This window comes from Eutrema salsugineum, unplaced genomic scaffold, assembly GCF_000478725.1.
Source record: "Eutrema salsugineum unplaced genomic scaffold, Eutsalg1_0 scaffold_7, whole genome shotgun sequence".
Lineage (NCBI taxonomy): Eukaryota > Viridiplantae > Streptophyta > Magnoliopsida > Brassicales > Brassicaceae > Eutrema > Eutrema salsugineum.
Genome location: NW_006256486.1, coordinates 9189621 through 9213108, shown reverse-complemented (window position 1 = coordinate 9213108; position 23488 = coordinate 9189621). Strand labels below are relative to the sequence as shown.

General features: G+C 35.2%; 2 protein-coding genes across 2 annotated transcripts; both read right to left on the bottom strand.

Annotated features, from left to right (window-relative positions):
• Positions 1-6775: 6775 nt before the first annotated feature.
• On the bottom strand, positions 6776-8551 carry LOC18010627 (F-box protein At1g47056). The gene has a single exon (XM_006393563.2). It carries the CDS (start codon positions 8407-8409, stop codon positions 6853-6855), a length of 1557 nt encoding a protein of 518 aa, XP_006393625.1. The 5' UTR covers positions 8410-8551; the 3' UTR covers positions 6776-6852.
• A 7156-nt stretch (positions 8552-15707) lies between these two features.
• Positions 15708-16026, bottom strand: LOC112082911 (putative defensin-like protein 279). The gene is made up of 2 exons (XM_024150617.1): positions 15972-16026; positions 15708-15874 (listed from the first exon to the last, which is right to left on the bottom strand). Exons 1-2 carry the CDS (start codon positions 16024-16026, stop codon positions 15708-15710), a joined length of 222 nt encoding a protein of 73 aa, XP_024006385.1.
• Positions 16027-23488: the final 7462 nt, after the last annotated feature.

The window sequence follows — 23488 nt, the reverse complement described above, 5'->3', positions numbered from 1 at the left end:
CAATTAAATAACAATACAACTGACATTCATTTGTAAACTAGTGAATTTGCCCACGCTTTGCGTGGACTGATATAAATTTTTTATTTGGTTGTTTAAAAATTTAATAGTAGTTTAAATTCATTTTTTTATTCTCTATTATTGAGTATATTTGTTTGCTAGATTTTTTTACATTTTAATGTTTGAAGACATACCGTAAAAACAGTGTAAAAGAGAGTAGATAAAATCATATTAATATTTAAATAATTTATTTTAAATAGTTTTGAGATATTTTGATCACTGTTCTATGTATTTTAGATGTAGTTTTTTTAAGTATCGTAAGAACTTATTTCAAAAAGAAGGAAGAAGTTAAACAGTTTAGAAGGGTGTGAGACAATTAGAGACAAAGTCTAACATATTTATACTAAAATATTTAAAATTGAAAACCTTAATCTAGACATCACAAATACCGTTATTCCATTAGACATTATATTTATTGACTTTTATTTTTTTGCTAGTTTTGATTAAATATCGGTTTTATTAGAGAAAAATTGTTGATATTTATACAAAATCATAAGAAATCGAAAATCCTGTAAACATAAAAAATCTTAAACACTAACCTATATATCATAATTAGCGATATTTCGTTAGTTAGAGAATTTTTTTTTTTTTGCGATATTACATTAGTTAGAGATATAGATTTTTTTTTAACTTTTTTGTTAGAATTTTTTTTAATTTCAGTTTATAAAATTTTAGAAACGGTTTGACTTGACAGCAAAATGAAGCATTAAACCACAATAATTTAGACCGGTTTGTTTTAAGTTATTTTTAACACATCATCAGATAAGAACCAATAAAAAAATAACATGTAATCGGTAAATAGGATAAACAAGTCTTTTTACAGCCGAAACTCATTTTCGCGATGACACATAAGCGAAACATTGTGAAACTCGCTGTAAGCACGACATATCAGCAAATCACTACACAAATAAGTATACGATAGATATATCCATCGAATAGAAATTTGAGCTAGTTTTGTTATACAGTTTAATTACTAGTAGTTTTTAAATGTGAAAGTGATATGATGTTAATATATATATATATATATATATACTTACATACATATCAACATGGATTATAATCTATATATATATATATATATATATCCATAAAATAAAAATTTAATTGTGAATAAGATCAAACTATCATTTTTAGTTAATGAACCATATATATTATAAGCAAAGTAAAATTTTGAATTAAAGCTCTCTCATTCAATTTCGGAGTGGTTAATTACCCTTTACCCCTCCTTATATTTTTCTAAAATAAAATTTAATAAAAAAATTATTAAAAATCGAAAATTAATAAAATTTATTATTAAAAATCGTAAATTAATAAATAATTATTAAAATCGGAATTTAATAAAAAATATTTAAATTTTAAAAAAATCTGAAAAATCGTAAATTAATAAAAAAATTATATAAATCGGAATTTAATCAAAAAACATTTAATTTTAAAAAATTGTTAAAAATTAAAATTTAATAAAAAACATTAAATAATATCATATTTAAAAATCGTAAATTATTAACAAAATTATTAAAATCGGAATTTAATAAAAAATATTTAAATTTTTAAAAATATTAAAAATCGTAAATTAATAAAAAATTATATAAATCAGAATTTAATAAAAAACATTTAATTTTAAAAATTTATTAAAAATTGTAATTTAATAAAAACATTAAAATCATATCATATATACTATATGCGAAGTAAATTTTTCGCGATAAGTTCTCTTAGTCAATATAGGTGACTAATCATCATCGTATATATTAAAAGCGAAGTGAATTTTAGCTTTAGAGACATCTCATTCAATCTCAGCGTGGTTAATTATTTTTTTGTCCCTTTCTAAAAGGTTATTAATATCCTTTAATTGGTTAAAATTAAGTTTTATTTATAATTAACTATACCAAATTTTGTTACCATGAAGTTAATATTGGATCTTTTAATGCTATAAAATTGTATGGTTTTGTATATGAAAGCCCCAAAGCTCTCACTTTAGCCCTATTCTCCGATTAGTCAGAGCTTCTTCTTCAACCGGTGGTCTCTGTGTTTTGACGTTTGAGTTGTATTGCTTTATTAAAATTTTTGAATTAGGGTTTTTTGTTTAAAAGCTTTGGGTCTTTGTTCATGATGAATGAGGACGATTGAGTATTTAAGCTTTGCGATTAATTTCCATCGATATCGCTCTATAAGTCTATGACCGATCGGATCCCATACTGTCTATGCTCCTCCATCTCAACTTTGTTTCTGTTTTTGGAATGTGTCTGGTTTATCCAAAAATAATTTTGCTTCGGACTTGAGATTCTGTTTGGATTTCATGTTTAAGGTGTATTCATCTCAGTTAAATTTTGAGGAATCAAAGTGATGCTAATCATACTGATTTAGCGTTGTTTATTATGATGTCCAGTTATAGTGAAGAATATATTCACAAGCATAAAATCGTAGCAAAACAAAAAAAAAATTCACAAGCATAAAAGAGACCATATTGAACGAGTTTCTACTGTTCTCTAAGCCAAGTCGAATTGATCGCTCTGCTTCTTCACTCTAATTATAGTAAAGACTGAAGAAATCGTTGGAATAAAGATTTCGATGAGCCCGGGACTCTTGCCCCAACCAGACTTTCTTGGCCTTGCAAAATACATGGTTTTCAAGGTGAACCAGGATGATGCATAATGGAATATAAATGGGAAATTATTGATTAAATTTAAACAAACTAGACCAATCAGGGTTTTAAAATTATATTTTTCATGTTAAATCTTGTGGAATCGTTGAACAGAAAGTGTGATTTCACTAAAGACTGTTATTGGTAAAATCTTGTAATCATGCTAATTTTGGAATATTAGTAATGACACTTTCAGTGAGACTTTTGTTACAACATTTTTCTTAAACGGACCAAAGTATTTATGTGGTTGATTATACGATTGGATAATGGAATGTAGGAGGGTCTTGAATTGGACATTTGCATATGGATACTACCTTGCTCATAATGAACATGCAAAGACACAATTTTTTCGAGTATTTGAAAGAGGCTTCATCATTGTGCAGAGATGTAGTTGGAACAGTTTGTCTCCGGAACTAATGAACCATCCAAAAGTTTCAATGATTTCGGTTGACTAAAGTAACCAAACCTACTTCGAAAAACACGTGAAAGCTTTGGAGAATGGTCTTGCTGATGTGGAACACAATGAGAGCACAAATCAACAACAGACTCTAGATCTTCTTTCAAATGACAAAGGTTGACAAGGGTCTAAGAAAGATCCAAGTGGTAAGTGAGAGATCTTTCAGCTTCAGATTTATATTATTGGTGCAAAAAACCATATGGTTTATTGCAAGTGGTATTTTCCAAATTAAGGATCATATCAAGTATTCGGTTTACAATTCGGAGGGACATGTGAAAAATTGTAAGTTTATAGTATTGAGAAGCTATTGGTTAAGATAAATAAAGAATAGATTTGTTTCCCCTAAAAAAAACCTATAGCATCACTCCGCTAATTAAAAGATTTTTACTTCTTTCAATGTCTTATAGAAAAAATAATCTCATTATGTAAATCTCAATAACAGAGTACATTGGTAAAGTTTTAAAAACCAGGAAATAGTCAAGATAATACCAGTAGGCACCTTACATAACGATCAAAGGAAAAATGAGTAACTCATATGCAGAGTCATCTTATTTATAATTGTTTAAGAATCTAAAATTTTTAAAAAAATAATTGGAAGAATATATGTCTCAAATAATAAATAATTCATTATGTGAAGATTATTCTTTCTACAAAATATAAGAAGTGAATACAGTTCTAATTTTTATGATTAAAAATTAAAACATGTTTTAGTTGTTTGGATTTATATATATATAATTTTGGAATTACTTTTTAGGCAATAAAGAATAACAACTTTAAGAGTGACTTGGTTTCAGCTTCCAAACTATATTTCAACTTCGTTTTAAGAGGAGAATTCATATTAGAATACTCGGATAATATGTGTCTATGTTATCTTTGTGCTTCACTTCGTAAGATTTTTTGAAATTGATCGTTTATACAAAAATAATCAAGCCTATAAAAGATGTGAAAATATACATCTGAAACTTCCAAACTTCCAAAAATAAATAGTACAAGAAAATACAAAAAAGGAATAAAACTAAAAAAAAGAAGAAAAACACAAAGAAGAAGTCTGTTTATTTAATATTTTATGTAAAACAATAAGAAATTGGAAAAGATAGACTATATAAAGAATAATAGGAAGAAAAAAAATCGAAAGAACAAGACAAAAAGAAATTGAAAGAAAAGATGATATTTCCGTCCGCGCAACGCGATTTTGAGTAAGTTTTTCAAGTAAATTAGCGATTTTGAGTAAGTATTTTTAATGAAACATTTCCGCCCGCACAAGGTGCGGGGTAAACACCTAGTTCTATAATATGTGTTAATACTGATTATATATAGGATTATTAAAGTGGACAAACCCATCTACTTAATCTATTTTGCAATTTACTAGAATATTTTTTCGACTAACCCGTATAAAAATATAATTTAAAATTTAAAAATATATTTTTTTAAAAAAATAATTAAATTAATAATGAAAGTATTGAAAAAGTATAAATATATTTTTCATATATATATATGAATTGATTAGTATTTAAATAATATAATATATTTTAATACTTTAATAAGTAAAAAAACTAAATACACTTTTGATTTATATCCATATATATTCAAAACAAATCTGTGAGTTCTATATTTAACTATCTCTTACGGAAAAATATTTAATTGGGTTTTCTATATTTATAAAGTTTATTTATATAATATTTTTATAAGTAAAAGTTTATTTATATAATATCTTATAAGTAAAGGTTTATTTATATAATATTTTATAGATGAATGTTCATTTATGTAAAATATTCTGTAATCTTTTACAAATAAAGATTCATTTATGTAAATATCTATTCAAATAATAATATAGAGATACATATAAAAGAATCAGAAACCGGGTTAGGGAAATACATAATTTCATAGTTACGTCGTCAAGTCCAATCATTATGATTCCATTTGACTGTATATATAGAAGAAAGATATTAAATATTTTAACTTTATACTAGATTCTATCATGTGTGTCCGCACGAGAATTTTTTTTTAATCTAGTTTTATAATGTAATTTGCATTTTTTATAGATATAATATTTTTTTAAGAAATAACATAATTTATTTTTGTGTTTAAATAAAATTTATTTCTTAAAATTTCTTTTTTCTAAGAATTTGATCACGATTATATAAACATAGTTTTAATCCATTCATTTGATTGATCCGGAAAAGACTATGAATACAAAAACATAATTTTACCCTATCTGTTCATATTACCATATAATATATTTTAAATTTTAAATTTTTATATTTTTAAAATAATTGTTTATTATCTTTATCAGAATAGTATTTAAATTTGGATATTTAAAAAAGAAAACTAGTTAATATCTTATTTACTATTTTATAAAAATAATAATAACTGATTTTTGTCATTTTGATAATTAATCCTAACTATATCTAAGAAAATCTAAACTAATTGAATTAAATTTTAAAAATTTCGAATTTAATTTTAAAGATAAAATTCAAATATATTACTTTATTAATTCAGAAATAAATAAAACAAAATATAAATAAAATTAAAATATTTATTTGGCAACAGAAATAGTAGATATCCAAAAGTAGAATAGTAGAAAACTAAAAAAATCTGTTTGGACACAAAACATGCTTCTGTTTTAATAGAGAAGATTACCTTGCAATTTAGAATTTATAAATAAGATAAGAAAGTTGAGAATAAAAAAAAAACAAAAATATATAGAGCAAATAATTCAAGCATAAATAAACAAAGTTAAAAAGAAAACAAAAATAATAACGAATCCAAATTAGTGTTTTATGGTATGTACATTTCATCATCCACATTATCTCAATGCTCTTTCTTGTTTCTGGGAGGACGAATTATGATTTGATCCGGAAAGTTGGAGAAGTGATTTTCACAGACTTGGCGCATGTACCTAGTAAACCAGTGTTTGAAGAACAAGAACAAGTCTCTCAAGAACAAGAAGAAGACCAAACAAGCGCTCTATTCATTTTAATTTATGGAGCTGTTTTGGCTTGCAAAAGTTCCATAGGTATCAATGAGAATTATATAGAGCCACGTTTGCTCCTTGTTTCGCTGTTACCTATGATGAGAGACTTTGATGGGGCAATGGCTTCTTCAATGCAAGATGACGAGAGCTTTATCCCTCTACAAGTGAAAATCCAAAAGGCCTCTAGCCACAGGGAAAATTTTGTGGGTTTCAGGTATGAATTAGCACATAAATTGTATGAAACCTTTTTTTTTGCATCCATTAACATGAGTAGGCAAAGTGACCGTTTTTCTGTGATTATAGTAATATATGTATTGTTCAAGCTTGGAGATGAGATGTGGTGGAAGCATCTCTTTGCTTTGCCAAATTCAGCTTTCGAGAGAAGAACATCAATCTGGGCAACTGATACCAACTATGTTGAGAATTTGATGTTTCTGTAATAACAACTATGTTGAGAATGTGATGGTTTTCTGTAAATAAATTTGGTTCTAAATCTTTTCTTCACTTCTTTATTTCTAATTCTTATTATATTTCCACTTCTTGCTTATGGATGCTTTACTCTCAAAGACATTGATTTTGAGACTGTGATGTTTCTTTGTGTTAGGAACTTGATAGATCACTAAAGATCATACACGAAATTGAGTACAGCATCAACAAACAATCAACTAACCAAATATATATACAATTTCATTTGTGAAGAAACAACATGATCAAGTAACTAACTAATCAACTGCTTGCCCGTTTTCTCGAAGTGCAAGCTACTAGGCTCATCAAACTAAACAATCCAACTCGTGAACTGAAATACCCTGAGCGGCTTCTACTACCAGACGCAATGCTTGGTTCTGAGCTGTTGATCAAACGAGGGAACTGGACTCCGTGTTCTTGCAAGCCTACTTCAACATCATCATCATTGCTTGCCTCTTCTGTAAGATTCTCTGGTTCTACGGTGTCTGCGTTCACCAAAAGCGTAGGCCTAACCGTTCTTAACCAGTCTGCACAACCGACCAACACTCCTCTACACTTCTTAATCTTCACTTTGGTTAAACCGGGGCAACCATTCGCAAGATTCTCGATCCCAAGATCGGAGATAGGACAGTTCTTGATACACAGTTTCCTCAAACTCGGACATTTCGCAGCGATGCAAGAAAGCTCAGGATCACCAAACGTATCGCAACCACAAAGTGCCAATCTTTCAAGATCCTGACATTTCGCAGCCAACATTCCTATACTCAGCGACGTTGGATTCACTCCTATGAGCACCAGTTCCTGTAACTTGGAGCAGAACTTAGCCACCGCAACTAGCCCTTCGTCTCCGATCAAGTTCGCTCTACATCCATCGATGTGAAGCTTTCGCAAACGCTTACATTTCTCTGCAATCGCGGTTAATCCCAAGTTCGTGCATTCAGGTGTCTTCACAAGGTGCAAAATCTCGAGGCTTGAGCAATTAGAGATCGCAGATAAAGCTAGATCACTCACTTGCATACGTTCAAGATGTATTTCCACTATACCATGATCCTTAACCGCCATTTCTTGAAGAAGCTTGTCCCAGTCACCGGAACATCGAAAAAGCTTCAAAGATCTGAGATTCTTCGCGCCGACGATCACCGGACCGAAGCATTGGCCGTTGAAAAGCTCCTTCAAGCAAATCGACTTAAGAGAAGAAGCCGCCGCGCCAGGCCCCATCGATTCCGGATCTAAGTCGGTGAATCCACGGAGACGCTTGACCGATAACTCCTCGAGAGAAGAGCAATGATCAAGCACGGCTTTCACACCTTTAGCTCCGAAATCACAAGATCCACAAGAGAATATCTTCAAATCCTTGCAATTCTCAGCGAAACCAGCCATACCTGCGTCAGTTAGCTCACGGCAAGCTCTAAGCTTGAGCCTCTTCAGATTCCGACACCGGAGAGAGATCTTAACTAGCGCTTCGTCGCCGATGCTCACAGATCTACGGTCGCATTTCAACGAAAGCTTCGTAACGGAATCGAATCGAGAGAAGAGGGAAGGGATCGAAGTGATCAGATCCGCGCGTGCGTGGAGAGAGAGACGGTAACGATTCTGTCCTTCGACGATCTTCCACCGTCGACAAACGAGAGCACATCTTTTCCGGTTACCGGAGTTTAGAAACTGGAACACTAACGCCAAGCACTCGTCGGGTAAAGACGATGAGTAATCAAATAAAACCTCAGATTTGTCAGGTTCGATTGGAAATTTGGAAGAAAACGTTTTGGTTCTCCGTCGATTGAGGATTGAATTTCCGGCGGCGGATGTTGATTGGCCCATCCACGAAAAGTCTCCGGTCGTTCACGGCGGAGAGGAGATTTTTCCCGATTTAGGGATTTTGTCGGTTTTGTGGGAGGAACGTCGGTTTAAAGGTAAGGTTGGGAATTAGTTCGGTGGAAGCTGTTGCTTTACCCACTCGAATTGTTTTTTATTTTTGTTTCGGTTATTTCTGTTTTGTCAAAAAAATTTTGGTTATAATATAGTTTTCTTAATCTGTTTTTAACAAATATGGTTCTTCTTGTTGGTGTACAGCCACTTCAGAGAAAAAAAATACCATGAAACCAAAAGCTTTTCAAAATTACCATTGTTAATAACTGTTCTTATTATTGGTGTACTTGCAAAGTTTTACAGCCACTTCAGAGGAAAAAATACCATAAAACCAAAAGCTTTTCAAAATTACCATTGTCAATAACTGTTCTTATTGTTGGTGTACTTACAAAGTTTTACAGCCACTTCAGAGGAAAAAATACCATGAAACCAAAAGCTTTTCAAAATTACCATTGTCAATAACTGTTCTTATTGTTGGTGTACTTCCAAAGTTTTACAGCCACTTGAGAAGAAAAAATACCATGAAATCAAAAGCTTTTCAAAAATTACCATTGTCAATAACTGTTCTTATTGTTGGTGTACTTGCAAATTTTTACAGCCACTTGAGAGGAAAAAATACCATGAAACCAAAAGCTTTTCAAAATTACCATTGTTAATATGGGACATAGCCATTTTATCTTTAATTAAATGTAGGTTAAGGTTGCCAACAATTAAGCTAGCCAATAGCCCATACTTGTCAATGATGTTGCTCAGCTCCTGAAACAATATGTCATATGCTTTTTACTTGTCTGGTGTGGTTGATAATTTGGAGACTATCTAGATTTCCCTGGCTTCTACAAATTTCACATGGTGATAATGAAGAAGATCTACTATGTAGCATCATTGATATAGAAGCCCATTCAAAGTTAAGTGAATCTCAAAAGCTTCTTCCATTATGGATTTTATGGAGAATTTGGAAATTTATATGCAATTTAATATTCTAGAAAATTTGTGTCTGTCCTGAAAGGGTTGTACAAGATGCTGAAAATAGATGTGTCTCAATGGCTGCAAGCAACAAGAAACGACTCCTCAAATCAGTCATCAATCATAACTCAAACTCAGATATCATCGAAAACTTCACAAAGACCAGAGTTCAATATGCATAACTTTGATGCTAGCTTTAATTTGGCTAATAATCAATGAATGGATGGTTGAATTGTAAGAAATCATAATGGAATTCCTATGAATGTAAAGAAAAACGGATGTTTTGGACGTTTGATATATCAGGGAAAGGAAAACGGATGTTTTGGTTTGATCATTGATATAAATTATGATACTGCATTTCATCATTTCCCTTGCTCTCTTTCTTAACAAATTTTAATCACGCAGTTAGTTTCTTATTTTCTTGGAGAATGGGCAGTGATGAAGTCAAGACTATCCTTCATGAGTGTTGGGATTAGTGCTGAAGATCAAGATCAAAAGGGAGCTAGACGTGGAAAAGAAGTCTGCAGCTCAAAGGCAAATGTCACGTGACCGTAAGTTACGCTCAGGACCACTTAAGAGAGCCGTTTATGTCCTGCCATAAAGCAAACATAGTACGGACTTGTCTCCTGGTTTCACTAGAGATAAGTGCCACTTTTATTCAATGCGGTTTTGTCTCAAGTGATGGAAATTACGTGGAGGGGCAAAGGGAACTAGGTCAAGACGTGACTACTTAAAGAGCTATGTTACATCATTGAGAAGATAGACAGAGAGTGTGACTCGTGTGAGAGTTGAGAGAACATAACATTAAAGCTTAAACTTGTGTTCTGTTCTTTGGGAATCTGGGGAAAGAGTGAAACTTGTAGAGGGCCTTGTAAAGGGGCTGGTGTATGTTTCTGATACTCTTTGTAACCCCTGAGATTCTAGTGGATTCCGGAAGATCCCGGCGAGACGTAGCGACCCTTTTCCGGGCGTGAACTCGTTAAACTCTGTGTGTGCTCTGTTTCTTATTTTTCTGCACTTTACTTGCTCTTGCTCACTCGTAAAACTCATTCAATCCGTTAAAGCTTTCTACTTTTGGTGTGTTGGTGATATTAGGCATAAAAGGTAGTGCCTTTGAGGGTCGAAATATCTCCACATATTGGTATCAGAGCCAGGTTTCGGTGGTTTTGTGGTTCGGAAGTCTTGAAGACTGTAAGAGCCATGTCGTCTTCAAGGGTAGAGATGGAGAAGTTTGACGGCCATGGGGATTATACGCTGTGGAAAGACAAGTTGCTGGCTCATCTGGATCTCTTGGGTTTAAGCAAATGCCTAGAAGAAACTGAGGCTACGAGCAAGAAGGGCTCAGATCCAAAAGAAAAAGATGCAGATGACAAGGACGCTAGAGAAAAGGAGGAATCTTTGGCTGAGAAAAAGAAGAAAGCGAGAAGCACAATCATACTGAGTGTTACAGATAGGGTTCTAAGGAAGATCAGAAAGAATGAAACCGCTGCGGAAATGATAGATGCACTGGACAAGCTCTATCTAGCAAAAGCTCTTCCAAATAGAATCTATCTGAAGCAAAGACTCTATAGTTTCAAGATGTCAGAAAGCCAGTCTATCGAAGCAAACATAGACGATTTCTTACATCTGATTGGAGACTTGGAAAATGCTGACGTTACTGTGTCTGATGAAGACCAAGCGATCTTGTTACTCATGTCTCTCCCGAGACAGTTCGATCAACTCAGGGATACACTGAAATATGGGTCAAGAAGGTCAACACTTACTCTTGATGAAGTTGTTTCAGCTATCTACGCAAAGGAACTAGAGTTTGGATCAAGCTCTAAAGGTTCTAAAGGACAAGGAGAAGGTCTATACGTCAAGGATAAGGGAGAACAGAGAGGAAGGTCAGATCAGCGAAGTTCAAAACCGAACAAAAGATCCAAATCCAAGAGTAAGAAAGGGTGTTGGATCTGCGGTGAGGAAGGGCATTTCAGAAGCTCATGTCCGAGCAAACATAAGTCTCAGAACAAGTCAAAGGATCAAAGTAAAGGGGAAGCTGCAATGGTAAAAGGGAGTAAGAATGACTCTACAGGGTTATATGTATCAGAAGCTCTACATTCTACGGATATAAGTCTAGAAGATGTATGGGTCATGGATACAGGTTGCAGTTACCACATGACTCACAAAAGAGAGTGGTTTGAAGACCTTAAAGAAAACAGTGGAGGCTCAGTCAGAATGGGAAACAAAACAACATCGAAGGTCAGAGGCATTGGGAATGTCAGAATCAGGAATGAAGATGGAACAACAGTGTTGCTGTCTCAGGTTCGATATATCCCTGATATGGACAGAAATCTGCTCTCAATGGGAACATTGGAGGAGCAAGGATGTAGTTTTGAATCAAGGGACGGAACTCTTATTGTCAAAGAAAAGACCAGAACTCTCCTGGTGGGGAAAAGGCATGAGAAACTTTACATACTTCAGGGTAGCTCAGAATGTGGTCAATCGCTAGTTGCAGAAAGGAAAGCAGATGACACAGTCCTGTGGCATAGAAGGCTGGGTCACATAAGTCAGAAGAATATGGACATTATGGTTAAGAAAGGACTTCTAGACAGGAAGAAGGTGTCAACACTAGGAATGTGTGAAGACTGTGTCTACGGAAAGACAAAGAGGGTCAGTTTCTCTGTTGCTGCTCATGATACAAAAGAGAAGTTGGATTATATCCATTCCGATTTGTGGGGAGCTCCAAGTGTTCCATTGTCTTTGGGAAAATGTCAATATTTCATATCGTTCATCGATGATTATACTAGAAAGACATGGGTCTACTTCCTAAAGCACAAAGATGAAGCCTTTGGAACCTTTGTTGAATGGAGCATCATGGTAGAGAATCAAACCGAGAGGAAGATCAAGATATTGAAAACTGACAATGGTCTTGAATTCTGTAACCATGAGTTCAATGACTACTGCAAACAAAAGGGTATTGTTCGACACAGGACGTGTGCTTACACACCCCAACAAAATGGCATCGCAGAAAGGATGAACAGGACCATAATGGAAAGAGTGAGAAGTATGTTAAGTGACTCGGGATTGCCTAAATCATTTTGGGCTGAAGCGACCTGCACTGCAGTGATTCTCATCAACAAAACACCAACATCTGCTATAAACAACGAGATCCCTGATCAGAGATGGTTCGAAAGGGCACCGGTATATAGCTACTTAAGGAGATTCGGGTGTGTGGCTTTTGTTCACTCAGATGAAGGGAAGCTGGTACCTAGAGCAAAGAAAGGAGTTCTTTTAGGCTATCCAGCTGGAGTGAAGGGTTATAAAGTTTGGTTGTTAGAAGAGAAGAAGTGCACGGTGAGCAGAAATGTAATCTTTCAAGAGAATGCAGTCTATAAAGACGTTATTCTCAGAGGAAAGGAGACCTTAAGTGATCAAGGAGAGATGTCGAATACACTACTAGATATCGACCTTGGAGAAAGAAGTGATACAAGCTTAGGTGGAGATCTCTCCGATGAACAAGAGGAGGAGATGGATCAAATGTCAGCAGGAGGATCTCATCAACCGGAAGATGGCCAACATATAGATGAGATAGCTGAAACACCAGAAAGCTATCACTTGGCTCGTGACAGAGCAAGAAGGGAACTGAGACCGCCTAGAAGGTTTGATGTAGAAGGCTACTTCAGTGAAGACTGTGGTGAAGAGAATTCATATGAAGATGCATTCGATGCAGAAGCTCTCATTACAACTGTTGATGGTGATACTAGAGAACCTGCAAGTTTTCAAGAAGCTCGGAAAGACAGTGATTGGGAATTCTGGAGTAATGGTATGGACGAAGAGATGGACTCTTTAGACAAAAACCATACATGGACCGTTGTTACAAGACCAAGGGGACAGCGTGTTATCGGTTGCAAATGGATCTACAAACGAAAGCCTGGAATCCCAGGGGTAGAAACACCTAGATACAAAGCAAGATTAGTTGCAAAGGGATATGCTCAGAGAGAAGGGATAGACTACACAGAGATTTTTGCCCAGTAGTTAAACATGTTTCTATAAGGATCTTGTTAGCTATTGTGGTAGAAGAAGATCTCGAACTTGAGCAGCTTGATGTTAAAACCGCTTTCCTACATGGGGAGTTAGATGAGAAGATCTACATGGAGGCTCCAGAGGGTTATCAGGATCGGTTCAAGCCAGGAGAAGTGTGTCTATTGAACAAATCCTTATACGGTCTAAAGCAGTCACCGAGGAAATGGAATGAAAAGTTTGACAGTTATATGAAGGAAATTGGTTTTGAGAAAAGCTTAAGAGATAATTGTGCTTACATCAAAACATTAGGTGATGGCAACAAGGCATATCTACTCATCTATGTGGATGACATGCTAGTTGCAGCTAAAGACAAAGGAGTTATCTCAGAATTGAAGCAACAGCTTAGTATCAAATTCGAGATGAAAGATCTCGGGGCAGCCAAGAAAATACTCGGTATGGAAATCACGAGAGACAGAGCTAAAGGAACATTAAGGTTATCTCAAGAAGGATATTTGGGTAAAGTCTTGGAACTGTACAAGATGGAGCAAGCAAAGGAGGTGCTAACACCCCTTGGAGCTCATTTGAAGATGTGTGCAGCTACTGACAAGCAGCTTCTCAACGACAGAGAATACATGAAATCAGTTCCTTACTCAAACGCTGTGGGGAGTATAATGTATTCTATGGTTGGTACAAGACCTGACTTATCATACCCTGTGGGTATCATCAGCAGATTCATGAGTAATCCGATCAAGGAACACTGGTTGGGAGTGAAGTGGGTTCTTAGATACATCAAGGGGACCCTGAAGAAAAGTTTGTGTTACAGCAAAGGTTCTGAGTTTGTTCTAAAAGGTTATTGCGACTCAGATTTTGCAGCAGATGTCGATAGAAGAAGGTCCATAAGCGGAATGGTCTTTACTCTAGGGGGTAACACAATCAGTTGGAGGTCAGTTTTACAGAAGGTAGTGGCTTTGTCAACCACTGAAGCCGAATACATGTCTATGAATGAGGCAGTGAAAGAGGCTATATGGCTTAAAGGCTTACTAGAAGATTTTGGTTACAAGCAAGGAGGTGTTGAGATTTTCTGCGACTCTCAAAGCGCCATAGCTCTTTCGAAGAATAATGTGCATCATGAAAGGACTAAGCACATTGCTGTTAAGTACCACAAGATCAGAGACACCATCGCTGATGGAATTGTGGAGGTGTTGAAGATATCTACTTTGAGTAATCCGGCAGATATTTTCACCAAGGTTTTACCCGTTAGCAAGTTTCAAGCCGCATTGGACTTGCTACGAGTGAAGACTGAGTAGGAAGACTCAGGAATCGGGATCGGAATCCATGCGAAGCTGGAATCATCAGTCTATCTAAATGTATGTTACAGGCTCAAGCTGTTTTTTGTTGATCGTTCATCACTAGGTGGAGTTTTGTTGGGATTAGTGCTGAAGATCAAGATCAAAAGGGAGCTAGACGTGGAAAAGAAGTCTGCAGCTCAAAGGCAAATGTCACGTGACCGTAAGTTACGCTCAGGACCACTTAAGAGAGCCGTTTATGTCCTGCCATAAAGCAAACATAGTACGGACTTGTCTCCTGGTTTCACTAGAGATAAGTGCCACTTTTATTCAATGCGGTTTTGTCTCAAGTGATGGAAATTACGTGGAGGGGCAAAGGGAACTAGGTCAAGACGTGACTACTTAAAGAGCTATGTTACATCATTGAGAAGATAGACAGAGAGTGTGACTCGTGTGAGAGTTGAGAGAACATAACATTAAAGCTTAAACTTGTGTTCTGTTCTTTGGGAATCTGGGGAAAGAGTGAAACTTGTAGAGGGCCTTGTAAAGGGGCTGGTGTATGTTTCTGATACTCTTTGTAACCCCTGAGATTCTAGTGGATTCCGGAAGATCCCGGCGAGACGTAGCGACCCTTTTCCGGGCGTGAACTCGTTAAACTCTGTGTGTGCTCTGTTTCTTATTTTTCTGCACTTTACTTGCTCTTGCTCACTCGTAAAACTCATTCAATCCGTTAAAGCTTTCTACTTTTGGTGTGTTGGTGATATTAGGCATAAAAGGTAGTGCCTTTGAGGGTCGAAATATCTCCACAATGAGTTTATATGTGCCGTGATAGGATGTTACGTTTCAGTTTGGTTAAACCATCGGATCGTCGAAGAACAAGATAAACATAATATTTGTATTTCTTTGCGTACATAGACTTCCAATGCAAAAGATATTTGAATCGGAATCAAACGAAATTTAGAATCCAACGTTTAAGATTATGCGTGTGTGGGGATGTTTCTAGCAACAATTAGGATTTCCGGGTACGCAGGCACAAGTATGAAATTGGCAGTTGTGAATGGGACCTTTGCAAAACTTAGCACAGTCTTCATTGGTATTGCATACTATTGGCTGCAACTGCAACACACCATTTGTGCTTTCATGCATCCTCGCACTCATTACCACACCTATAAAAATATACACACCAAACTCATTACATTAATCGTTATTTTCACAACATATAAATAAAACTTACAAATATATATTGAGGAAGAAATGACTAACATGAGGTAAGGAGAAGAGCGAAGAAGAAAGTGGTGAATGTGAAATAGCTTTTCATGTTTCCTCACTTAAAACTTAAAAGTCTTTAACCGTGTGTTTGAAAACATATATAGAGAATTGTAAATTTTGTGTCGTTTTCCATTGATCTGAACATACCTATATATACTAAAGTTTTAGGAAAGAGTTTTACTTGGAATAAATCTATATACTTATTTGTGTAGTGATTTGCTTACGTATCGCGTTCACAGCGAGTTTCACCACTTTTCGCTAATGTGTCAGCTCCATGAGTTTCGACCGTTAAAAGACCGTTTAGCCATATTTTCCAATTACGTGTCAATTTTTTATTGTTTATCATGTGATGATGTGTAAAAAACAACTTAAAACAAACCAAACTAAATTATTGTGGTTTAATGCTTAATTTCGCTGTAAAAAAAACCGTTTTTAAAATAAGATTCAACCAAAAGTTTAAAAAAAAAAAATTAAAAAAAGAATTTACCATTTCTAATGTCTTAAAGAACGTTTAGATAAAAAAATATTTTCATTTCTAATATCTTCAAAAACGTTTTTATAAAAATAAATTAAAAAGACAACAAAAAATTCCGATTCTAATATCTTCAAAAACGTTTTTATAAAAATAAATTAAAAAAAAAGAAATTTACCATTTCTAATATCTTCAAAATAATTCCATTTCTAATATCTTCAAAAACGTTTTTTATAAAAATAAATTAAAAAGAAAAAAAATTTCCTTTTCTAATATCTTCAAAAATATTTTTATAAAAATAAATTTTTAAAAAAAGAAATTTACCATTTCTAATATCTTCGAAATAATATAAAAACCTAACTAAAATGTTAACAAATATCTAGGCAAAGATTACTTATGGTTTAGTATAAATATAAGCAACTTCTCAAATTTTTAATCACAACTTTCACAATTATTAAGCCTCTTTTTTCTTTTTCATTCTAACCAAAAATTCATGGAGTCATCACGTAAACCTATATTAATGTTTTTTAAAAATGTATTATTTGTGTAGTGATTTGCTTACGTGATATAGGTTTTGTTTCAAAACAAAAAAAAAATAGAAATTGAAAAAAAAAACACTAACAAAAAAGTAAAAATATATTTATATATATATATATATATCTAATTAAATGGAATCATGGTATTTGTGTTGTTTAAAACAAATAAAAATAGAGATCAAAATCGAATAAGTTCATATGGTAGTTCAAAAAATTATGTGTAAAATACATAGAATAGTGATCAAAAGATCTCAAAACTATTTAAACTAAATTATTCGGATACTACTATGTTTTTTTTACTCTCTTCTATTGTTTTCACGATCTTGTCTTCCAACATTAAAATGCAAGGAAATCTAACAAACGAATATACTCAAAAATAAAAAACAAATGAATCCAAACAACTATTAAAATTTCAAACAATCAAATGAAATTATATTAGCCCGTGCAAGGCGCGAGAAAAGTTAACTAGTAAACTTTTAACTATTTTGGTATTTGACCAAATCAATCAAATTTGACAAAAAAAATATAAAATCATAAATGATATTTGATTCGAAAATCAATTTCTATACAAGCATTTTAATTTCTTAAAATATGGCCACGCGTTACCAGTTTGGTCAATAGACAAATATTCATTTTAGATATATCAAAACATAATTCTTAAAAATGTCTAAGGCTGTGAGTTCATTTGAGAAAATAATATATACGTGAACGCAGATGTAAATGCAGATAATCGAGGCCTAACAAGATTTCACATAACGTATGGATAATCCGAGTAAAATTATAATTTATGAAACCTTTTTCACTTTTTTATTCTATCTTCTAACCTTTAAAATCTAACTTGTAGTTTTTTTTCAATTGATGCAATGATTTAATGTTAAAAGCTTAGACAATGTCTCTAAAATTGGTTTATTGTATAATCGATGGGTGAAGTGATTAACAAGAGATCCAAATTGATTTAGGGTAGGGTTAAAAATATGAGTTTTAGGAGATAAGAACCAAAGGTATAACGATCAGACATGTTTTGAAATGTCCAAGTATATTTTGGGGAACGAATGGGATTGCTTTGAAAACAAAGTAAAGGTGAGACGAGCAAGGCAAAGAAGAGAGTGGTGGAAGAAGAAGATAAATTTATCTTCTTACTGAATTTATCTCTTTACCGATGAAGGATTAGTAGCCAAGATCATTAGTTGGAATAACCAAGTCTATCGAAGTGTCTTGAGCGGTTCATCTCAAGATAATCGAGGATTGGAGAATCAATCTGGTACGGTTTAAGTCCATTAGGTGTTACTCCCTCATTGGTCACGCATGTGCATTGTGTGAAGCATGTCTGTAACAGTCTTATGTATGACCAGTCGTTGACTCATCTTCTTTTCAGATCAATTTTTGTAAGTGATAAGGAGAAGAGAGATAATCTCTTAGAGAGAGAGAATAGCAACTTTGTAGCTCGTATTGAGCTGAGATCTAGTGGATTCCGGCGGGGTCAACCGCCGGCGAGAGGTAGTATGAGACCCGCTTCATTCTTTTCCACCAGGAATTAGACGGACCGGCTATCAAATGTATGAGACTCCGAATCCATCTTTCATCTGGATTGGTTATCAACTCTGAACTTCCCCAATTGCCTCTACCAGTGAGCCCAACGCCGTATAATTTGGGGTCCAACGTCCTCTCTTTAGGCCCGTTGGCCCACTCTTGTCCGACGGTTGGCCTCTTTCTAGGCCCATGGGCCCATCCCTGTCCGACGATCGGGAGTCGCTTGGTTTGGGAGGCTCGTGAGAGTTGTCTACTGTCCCTGCAATCACCACGTGATATTTTCCTCGTGCTTTGTCCTCACTCGGCACGGTACCGCAGATTACTTTCCGATAGGTCACCTATCCTGAGATTTCTCCAGCATAAACACGCTTAACTCTGGAATTCTCTCAAGACATTTGATCGGAAAAAATAAGTGCACTTTGATGACATAGGTAACCAAATCAATTCTTATAAACCTTTTCACATATACCGGAAATCGGGATGTCACAATTCTCCCCGACTTCCAAGGAATTCGTCCTCGAATTCTCAACCACGTCCTAAGACGCCACCCGGGTCCGAGCCGGTTGGCTAACCTGACGCTCTGATGATACCACACTGTGAGACCCCGCACCCTTCTTCCCTACCGAAAACCAGACAGACCGGCTATCAAATCCATGAGACCCTGAATCCGTCTTTGGCTATCAACTCTGAACGCCCCCAACCACTCCTACCAGTGAGTCCAACGCCGTATAATCTGGAGCCCAACGTCCTCGCTCTAGGCCCGTTGGCCCACCAACCGTCCCTACCAGTGAGCTCAACGTCCTCTCTCTAGGCCTGTTGGCCTATCACTGTCCGACGGTTGGCCTCTTTCTAGGTCCATGGGCCCATCCCTGTCCGACGGTCGGGAGTTGCTTGGTCCGGGAGGTTCGTAAGAGTTGTCTACTGTCCCTACAATCACCACGTGATCTTTTTTCCGTGCTTTGTTCTCACTCGCACGGTATCGCAGATTACTTTCCAGTAGGTCACCCATCTTGAGATTTCTCCAGCATAAGCACGCTTAACTCTGGAGTTCTCTTAAAACACTTGACCGGAAAGATAAGTGTACTTTGATGACATAGGTAGCCAAATCAATTCTTATAAGCCTTTTCACATATACCGGAAATCGGGATATCACAGGTAGGGTGCTGGTTAATGCCCCGAACTCATTAAAGCTCTGTGTCCCTTTACTTTCAGTCTTTCTCATTCTTTGAGTGTTAGTCAGTTTCTATTCGAGAGTGTTGTGAGGCAGATAGAGAGCGATCGAGTTTCACAACCGATAAATTTCTTTTTCAAACTCTTAATCTTTCGCATCAATTGATTCTTACTTGCCTCAATGCTAATGGATTCCTACATCGATTTGTGAAATCATTCCTTATCTTTCAATGGACACTTCCCAAAATCAATGACTACGTGAAGCAACACGATCTCATCTTCCTCACTCTTAAGTCTTTGACATATCAGCAGTTTTTTTGTCAATTTGCTTGGCACGTTTAGCGTTCGAGGCCGTTGAGGAGGTTCGTTCACTTGGTCGCTTCCTCTTCATCTCTAGTGAAGGTGACGATAGGAAGAGTTTGTGATTTCGTTATGTCTTCCTTTGACGTCTCCATTTCTTCGTGGACATTTGGCGGATGTTCTTTCGGAAATGGCTTGATGTGTTTCTTAGCCATGAGAGTTTTAATAGAACGATTTGAATTTTTCAAATGGAAAATGGAGAGAAAATATTACAGATGGCATATATAGCCCAAAAGTAAAACACTATGAATATATATTATCTATTCAAAACTTCAACTTATATTTCCAAATTTACAAAAAATCTAACAAAAATGTTAAAATAAACAAAATGGAATATATTTAAAAATTAATGAAATGTCGTATGAAAACAAAAAAAAAAATTAACAAAAAAGTTTAAAAAAAAAGTTTATATGGTTTTCGATTTCTTATAATCTATATACTTATTTGTCTATTGATTACCATTTTTTATATTTCAAAAATTTTAAAAAAAATCTAACTAAAATGTTAAAAAACAAAAACAAAAATTAGAATAAAATTAAGAATGTCGTTTCAAAACACAAAAAAAAACAAAATTTATGTTAGAATATCGCTAATTATTATAGTGTTTATAATTTCTTATGTTTATAGGGTTTTCGATTTTTATAATTTTATAAAACCAAAATTTAGTAAAAATCTAAGAAAAAATTAAAAAAAAAACAATAAAAGAAATCTATATGTCGAATGAAATGTTGTTAATTATGATATCTAGAATAGGATTTTCGATTTCTTATCTATATACTTCAGAAAGATTTTTAACCCTTTTGCTAAAATCAAGAGCTTATTTGTAAATTTCGGATTGTCTAACTTAGAACATAGATAAAAAAAAATTTTAATGTTCTTAGAATTATTTATTTATAAAATTACATTTAATAGACATGTATAGCTCATGCGAGGCGTGGACAAATTAACTAGTGTATATTTTATAGATCCAGTATGTGATGATCTAATAACAATACAACAATCTAAACACAAAATTTATGATCTATATCTGTAATTATAATTTCAAACTTGGTTTTACTTTTGTTTGTTTCTTTTTTTTCATTTTTATGGATTTAAAAAAAAATATTTTGACAGAGTCAAGTCAAGAACTAAAGACATTACAAAATGGGATGGGATTAAGAACGAAACACAGCGTTTTGAGTCCGTTCGATCTGAAACTCAGCTTGGAATTCGAAGAAGAAGCACCTCTTTGATTCTTTCTGCGTTTCAATCGATTTTGTGATCCGAACAACTTCGAATCCAGTACTACTAAGCGACGACTATTTTTGGGACTAACTGAAGAAGAAGAAGAAGAAGAAGAAGAAGAAGAAGAAGAAGAAGAAGAAGAAGAAGAAGAAGAAGAAGAAGAAGAAGAAGAAGAAGAAGAAGAAGAAGAAGAGCGACGTGTTTGAAGGATACGAGCGCCAGTACTGCGACGTGTTTGAAGGATACGAGCGCCAGTACTGCGAGCTATCAACAAATCTCACCAGAAAATGCAATTCGGCTTCCCTTCTACCCCATGGAGGTAACCAATTCACACTCTTTCTCCTCTCATCTTAGCAAACGATCTTTTATTTTGGTTTCTGTTTATGCATATACCTACCCTAACCTGCAAAAATCCCATCAGTTCTGAAACCTATGGAAAATTTGAGCTTTAACTTGCAAGTGATCTGATCAGTTCTGAAACCTATGGAAAAATTGAAATCTATATCCAATTGGATCAAATACCACTGCTGAGATTAAAGACGAAGACGGATTAGTTCAAAATTGTTAATGTGCCTGGAATCTGAAACTGTCAGAGGTACATACTTCAGAGGTACATGCTACAGAGGTACATGCTTCAGAGATACAGGGTGCACAAGGTGCAAGTTGCAAAAGGTGCGAACCTACAAAGCATAATGCAGATTGTGCGACCTGCGGAAAGTACTTGTGGAAGGTGCGACATGCGGAAGGTGCGACCTGCAGAAGGTGCGACCTGCAGAAGGTGCGACCTGAGAAAGGTGTGAGCTGACAAAGGTACTGGCTACACAGCAAACTGCAAAAGGTCAGATTGTGTAAGCTGCGGAGCTGTTAGCAGATTGTGTAAGCTACGGAGCTGTTAACAGATTGTGTAAGCTGCGGAGCTGTTAGCAGAATGTGTAAGCTGTGTAGCTGTCAGATGAGGTGCATGTGAGCTTTGGAGTTTACTGCAGATTGTCGGTTTAATTAATGGGCCGAAGCTATTAGCTTAAGGACGTTACGTGGGCCTGAGTGACAGGTCCAAATATGGTTAGGGTTAACTAGGTAGCTATAAATATATATGTTATACCTAATTCTGATGTATTCCGATTCTGATTCAGAACCTCCATCAGGGTTTTCTGAACCTTCTGTCTCCCTTAATAAATCGGTTTCTTTTGTCCATGGAGGTAGCCAACACATCGTTGGTGAACCACGTTAAATATGTGTCGTATTCTTTACGTTTATTGCTTCATCTTTTCGCACCCGTTATAACAAACTGGTATCAGAGCTCCAGGTTCTGGGAGTTTCCGCATCTGGTGAGAAGATGTCTGGGTTAAACGTGAGTATCGACAAGTTCACAGGGAGGAACAGTTTCAGTCTCTGGCAAATCAAGGTGCGAGCGTTGCTGAAGCAACAAGGCTTATGGGCGGCGCTGTCGAAAGACAACAAGGGCGACGCTACTGCAAAGACAAGTCTGGAGGACAAAGCATACTCAACAATTTTGCTATGTCTTGCAGATGATATTATCATCGAGGTTGCAAACGAAAAGACTGCGGCTGGCCTGTGGGGGAGGTTGGAGACATTGTACATGACAAAGTCTCTAACAAACAAATTGCTTCTGAAACAACGCCTATTCGCATTAAGAATGCAGGAAGGTACGCAACTCAGGGATCACTTAGATCAGTTGAACACGTTATTACTAGAACTTTGTAATATCGATGTTAAGGTGGAGGATGAGGATGCTGCTTTGCTTCTGTTGGTATCTCTGCCGTTATCATACGAGAACTTCGTGCAATCGTTCATAGTCGGTAAAGATACAGTTTCACTGGAGGAAGTTAGGTCGTCTCTTCACAGCAGGGAGCTGTGTTATAAGGCATCTGGTACAGGTACAGACAGTCAAGAATTTGGACTATTTGTCAGCGGTGGTAATGGATATGTGAAGAACAAGAAGAAGTCGTTTGCAAAATATCCTAAACCAGGTGATGTCTGTAATTACTGTAAAGAGATAGGACACTGGAAATCAGAATGTCCAAAGAAGAAGAAGCAATCTGAATCTGCTGCTGTAGCAGAAGCTGACACAAGGTCCAAAGAGGACGTTGCTCTAGTTTCTGAAGGACACACTCGTTCTTCTGAGGTGTGGGTTTTAGATACTGGAGCGTCTTATCATATATGTCCAAGGAGGGAGTGGTTTTTCACTTATGAGAACG

Coding starts and splice junctions, on each gene's coding strand:
- LOC18010627 (XM_006393563.2), bottom strand. CDS start 8,409: ATGGGCCAATCAACATCCGCCGCCGGAAATTCAATCCTCAATCGACGG.
- LOC112082911 (XM_024150617.1), bottom strand. CDS start 16,026: ATGAAAAGCTATTTCACATTCACCACTTTCTTCTTCGCTCTTCTCCTT. Junction 15,875..15,971: donor CGCTCTTCTCCTTACCTCAT/GTTAGTCATTTC, acceptor ATATTTTTATAG/GTGTGGTAATGAGTGCGAGG.